At 36.1% G+C, this 5,950-nt stretch overlaps 1 protein-coding gene across 1 annotated transcript; it reads right to left on the bottom strand.

Moving 5' to 3' along the window:
• Positions 1-1,460: 1,460 nt before the first annotated feature.
• LOC134628905 (serine protease 1-like) lies at positions 1,461-3,497 on the bottom strand. Its single transcript, XM_063475729.1, has 6 exons — positions 3,457-3,497; positions 2,956-3,148; positions 2,694-2,867; positions 2,144-2,205; positions 1,704-1,846; positions 1,461-1,619 (listed from the first exon to the last, which is right to left on the bottom strand). Exons 1-6 carry the CDS (start codon positions 3,494-3,496, stop codon positions 1,461-1,463), a joined length of 771 nt encoding a protein of 256 aa, XP_063331799.1. The 5' UTR covers position 3,497.
• Between the last annotated feature and the right edge of the window lie 2,453 nt (positions 3,498-5,950).

Raw genomic sequence — 5,950 nt, 5'->3', positions numbered from 1 at the left:
TGGTTAAGAGACTGAAACAATGCTGTGCAGGTTTCTCCTCTGATCTGCTTTTTCACAAACTGTTTTTGAAATTTACTGGTCAACATGACTAAACTAAAGTGACCACCGTAAAGCTGATGTATTATATTAAAATCTGTTATTCTTAGACACTGCTGTAGGTCATCCAAAAATTAGACTTCTTTTGAAGGTAACACTAAAAGCATGACATTAAGACTGAGCTGAGCCCTCCTAAAGGTTTGATCCTGGAGTCGCCCCTGATTGAGTGCTTCTCACACATTTATGATTTTGAACAATTTACAGTAAATAGTATCAACAGTAAGTACTTTTAAAGATTTAACATATAATAATAGTTGCTAAATTCATGCAAGTCAAATAACTGATTGATCAACTACAGAAACAAAATTGTATTTCATGTATTTCATGAGCACAAATCTTCATCTGTAAAATAACAAGTAACTAAAGATGTCAGATAATTGTAGTGAAGTTAAATGTACCAATTTCCACTTAGAAGCAGCGGAGAAGAAGCCACAAATGTGATGGAAAGACCAATGTAATGTCTCTATCACCCCTGTCCTTGTCGACCTGCATTGGCTTCCTGTTAAGTATCACATTCAATTCAAAATCCTGCTGCTCACCTTCCGAATTATTAACAATATAGCTCCAAGCTACCTCATTGAGCTACTTAGATTATACACCCCTACTAGAGCACTAAGATCATCTTCCCAGTCACTTTTGGTACAGCTAAGATCCCGGCTGAAGACTAGAGGTGACCGAGCGTTTGCCTTGGCTGCACCCGATCTATGGAATAACCTCCCCATCGCCATCCGCGAGTCTGATTCCATTCAATCCTTCAAATCGCAGTTAAAAACCCACTTATTTAGCATCGCCTTTTCTACCAGTTAATGATTGTTTGTTAGTTAGTTTAATGCTTATTTCTATCTTTGGTCCATTCTTAACTACTTTTAATCATTTTTAAAATTTTTGTCTGTTTTATCCTTTACATATATTGTTCTTTTGCACTTTTATATGCATTTCTTTTGCTTCTGTGTTTTTAATGCCATTTAACATGCTAGCATGTTGGTACTTTGCCATAGCTTTCATCCTTCCGTTACTTCATCTTACCCTCTTGTATGTTAAGCACTTTGGTACACCACTGTTTTTTTTAAATGTGCTATATAAATAAAGTTTGTTATTGTTGTACAAATTCCTCACATTTGTACTTGAATACTATACTGTAGTAATTGTACTTAATATCATCTGGCAAAAATGACCCAACAACTTTCATGCAAACATCACAGTTTCTGAACAACTGAATGATCAACTTGACGCCTGAAACTACATTGAAAACACACATGACATATTTATATTTTAACAATTAAAAGTTCACATGTAGAAACAATTCACACCGAAGCAGTTTCCTGCAGAGCGAACTGTTTATTTTGGATGGTATTTTCATTTTATTATTTTCCATTACTCCGTGTAATGACTTGATTTATCCAACCAATGTAAGAGCAGACCTTCAGAGAAATAGCTGGTCCGGTACAGGCACATTTTTTACCACCAACATACACACCATGAATCTGTTTGTTTTTGGCTATCACTCCACCACCAGAATCACCCTGAGAGAGAAAACATAAACTATATGTTTGTTCCAAAACATCTGATAATGATACAGATAAAATGTTGGCAGCATGGCAACTCACCTGACATACGTCCACTCGAGGTTCTTTGTGACACATCGTGTTTCCATTTGGCCATAATAATGTTGAATCACATGGATGGAGGTTAAGCCCACACTCAACAACATGCATCTTTGCACACTGGAGATGAGGCGGTTCACCACGGACTAGAGAAAAAATGTAAAAAACAAAAGCTACTGCGTGTTTCATGCAAGGAAATCAGACATTGAAAAGAAACATGCTTTGCCTCGTTTCTGGAACAAAGTTTGTTCTTTAAAAGAAGCTGAGCAGCGTTTAAAAAGGAGAGAAATTGACAGTATATCCACCATAAAATGAAATAAATACTTTATGTCATCATAGTTTTCAAATAAAATGAAAATGAAACTATAACAGGCACACAAGACAAAATAAAATATTATATAAACTAGAAAATTGTGAAATAATTAAAACAATGCTGTTCTCACGTTTGTTGTAGTTTACATCAACCGTATAACGACCAAGGCCTGCAATCTGAATGACATCCAGCCTACAAATTAAAAAAAAAAAAAAGTCCATATCCATGTCTTGTGAGCACAAAATAAATCATCTGAATGGAGTCTGCAGGCTGAGTATTTCCAGTCCACTCTAAGTCAGCTAATCTTGCAGATTCAAACATTTTATTAAAACATTACATTTCTTTCCATTTCCTCATGCTCATGTTTTATTGTCAGTTATTATAGATCATGGATGTACCTCCTAAGCGGGTACCTAAAATCCAAACCAGAACACTTACCTCAATATTCAAGTCTTAGTTACATTATTGTTAATAAAGAAGCTTTGCAGTCAGTAATGGGGTTTGTAACTTCAGAAGCATGATGTCATTTTGTTCATAGACTACAGATGTTGCTACATTTTTTTGCTCTTCCTGGATGTTTAAAAAACCAACCAACTAAACAAGAAAAATACATATTATGTCAACATATTAAGGACTTCCAGAATTCAAACTTTACACTTAAAAGGTTACTCAAAACTCACTTTTTACGACGTGTACATTTAGGTAAGACAACAGGCTTAATTTTATTCTCTGGTGGGTCGATTTTCAGAAGCATGATGTCATGTTTTCCTGTTTGGTCCTCAAAGATTTTGTGATCAGTAATTGTCACCATTCTTCCTGGACCTGGATGAATTCCTACATATGCAGACATATTCCTAAACAATGGAAATGGTAAAAACAAAATACCAGTAATGATTTTTGTCAATGGACTGTTTTTTTTTAAGTGAAACAGTAATTTCTCACCATCCAGGTTGATCTTTCCAACAGTGAGCTGCAGTTAGAACCCACTCTCTGCGGATCAGAGAGCCGCCACATAGAGAACCACGCCGTCCTTTGGTTGCAGTTATTTTCACATGATACAGACGATCATTTTTCTCACAGCTATGGTCGTGAAAGATTCTCTTGTGCAAATCCACCTCTGTGCACAATGTGAAACCTGAAAGAAGAATAATATACTTACAAATGGTTGTCTTACCACCTGAACAACATATTGACTCAGCCAGGAGCCAGTTATTATGGTTGTAACCAGCAACATGGCTAGAAAAATGTACTGACAAAATTCACACTCTATGAGACTTTTTGAAAAATTTACAAAAATTAATGTAATGGAGAGACAAAGAATTAGAACAAAAATGCACGACTTAATCAAGCCAAGTTAAACAAGTCTTAATAAACACAGGTATGGTTCAAATACACAAAGTTTAAAAATAAAGGCAGAAGAAACGAGTGCAGTAGTTCACTCACCAACAAACAGGAGGAGTAGGAGGAACTTCAGGTGAGCCATTGCTGTCATTCAGCTTGCAGTGAATGCTGTGCTGGGACACTTTTTAAACCTCTTCTCACTGTGTTGGTGAGAATAGATCCACCAATCACACAGCCTGGTTTTATCAACAAAATGCCATTGGTTGGGACGGTCTTCGTGCAAATGTTGAATGTCTCATCCTATTAAAAAGAAAAGTGTTACTGTAGTCTTTGTCATCCACATACTGCAGGAAATGACACTGCAGTGCAAACAGAAGTTATGTTTTCATAGAATTATTAATAAGTTGGGCTTTTGAATGTTTGCTCGTGCACAGCAACTATATTCACAGTCCAAATTGTTCTGTTTCACAAACTCTTTGCCTTTTTCAGTGATATATATGCAAAGCTCAGTGACAGTTATTTATTTGCTTCAGTAGCTCATTAGGATCTGTCTCAAACCTTTGATAAAAGCAGTATAAAAAAGCATGAAACATCAGTTGTTCAGTTAATGTGATATTGGCTGACTTGATATAACAATTTCTTTTCTTTTCTTTGTCTTGTACATATTGTTATTGCACTGTCCTCCACTTCCATAAGTGACAACACTGACCAGCCATGTTTGACAGAAACTAATCCACAATGTCTCATTCACTCAGCACAAAACCTTGAGGTTGATTTCCTGCCTTAGTGAACAAAGATATGAAATGCTATTTGATTATGAGTAAGCTCAAAATGAAGTTCATTGTTCTGTGACATACAGCTATCTTACAGCCTTAAAACCTTTTGTGTGGGCCTCTTTTAGTGGTCACTTATTGCACTCTTAGTTGTTAATACACTGATATTCAGTTTTTTTTCCATGCAGGTTAATCAGTCATGTTTGCATGGTTATAAAATAAAAATATTCATTGTTAATTATTGATAATCAATAAGTACATAACCTAAGAAGTTGTTTCACATCCTCCTGGATCGTATCTTGATATTCTTACCTTTTTTAATAATAGCACAACTTTAGGGTCAGATTTGTGATATTTGGCTGTATAAATTAAAATATGCATACTATGTAATGTGATTGCAGAGAGATTCAGATGGTGCAAGAGGAGATTTAATGGTTCATTACCTGGACAAAATGTAAACTACAATTTATCACAACTAGTTTGTAGCAGTATTTCTCTCTTTCTCTTTCTTTCTCACACATGCATGAGCGTGCAGTGGCGTGTGAGCGCCTACAGAGTTAGTTTTTCGAATATATTTCAAATATGGACCCAAATGCAGAACTCAGGAGACAAAGGATGAACTCAAAGATCAGCTTCAATGCAGTAGCAAAAAATACAAAAACACAGTGACAGGGTAGCAGCAGGGAAACTGGATACTAGCAAACACAGGGAAACATTGAGCAAGGAAACAATACAGAGAGGGAGGACACAGCAACAATTTAAGACAAACTGAGGGAGTAAATACACAAGGAGCTCAGGACAAACAGGAGACACCTGGGAGGGCAGCTGAACCTAAATAAGAAAATGAGACCAGCAACGTAAAACTAAATAAAAACCACAAGAGACAACAGACTAACACAATAAGTAACTTGGTGTGCAAGAACAGAAACGTAGACGTGACACAGAACGCAGGAAAATCATCTGAATGGAGGAAAATAAACTCACTGAACTATTTTTAATCACAAATTACAAAAGGAGATAGTCTGAGAAATAAGCTCGAAGCTACAATTCAAAGTAACCAAAACAAACTAAGCATAAAGATGAAAGGTGAAAATGTAAATCACAAATAAACTAAGAAACAAATTGAAACTATTTAATAATAACAGTAGTGTCTTGTTTTGTGTTTCTAGCTTCTAGGGATTCTAGAAATGTAAAAATGTACTTGATGGAAGGGAAGAGCAGTCATACTGTCAAAATGTAAAGTGAAACATGAGTTGATTCCATTAACTTTTACACTTTTCTTATTTACCTTTCCATCATAATGTGTCATAATGTGCTATTTCTTCTCTGCTGTGCTGAATTTCACAATAGAAGATGACCATTTGGCAGACACTGTGCAGAGCTGTGGCCCAACTCCAAATGTAACCAGAGCTCTTATCCGTCCAGTCAGTGGGTTTATTAGCGGTGATCAGTCATAGATATGGGCCAGTAGGGCCTTCTACACCTGCTAGTCAGTTCAGAAGGTTGTTAACATCCATTCAGATGGAGGATCACTAACAGGAGGTTGGGAAGACTCCAGAATCCTTTCTCACTGACTTCCAGTGGATACAGCAGTGTTTACAAGTGAGATGATTTATATGGACAGCATTTATAGAGTGACTATAAAAAGTCAGCGAGTGTCAGTAATCACTCAATCAGTGATAGGAAGGTTACCTTTAAAATGTATTCCACTACAAATGACAGAATACATGCCCCAAAATGTAGTTTGTAACATATTCTGAATACTTTCAATTACTTAATATATTGTTGTCTAAAGAGCTTGGAAAGAAAAGTGTCTGGACATC

The sequence above is a fragment of the Pelmatolapia mariae genome, linkage group LG6 (assembly GCF_036321145.2).
Source record: "Pelmatolapia mariae isolate MD_Pm_ZW linkage group LG6, Pm_UMD_F_2, whole genome shotgun sequence".
NCBI lineage: Eukaryota > Metazoa > Chordata > Actinopteri > Cichliformes > Cichlidae > Pelmatolapia > Pelmatolapia mariae.
Note: the sequence above shows the minus strand (reverse complement) of the source record. Positions and strands in the feature narration are given on the sequence as shown.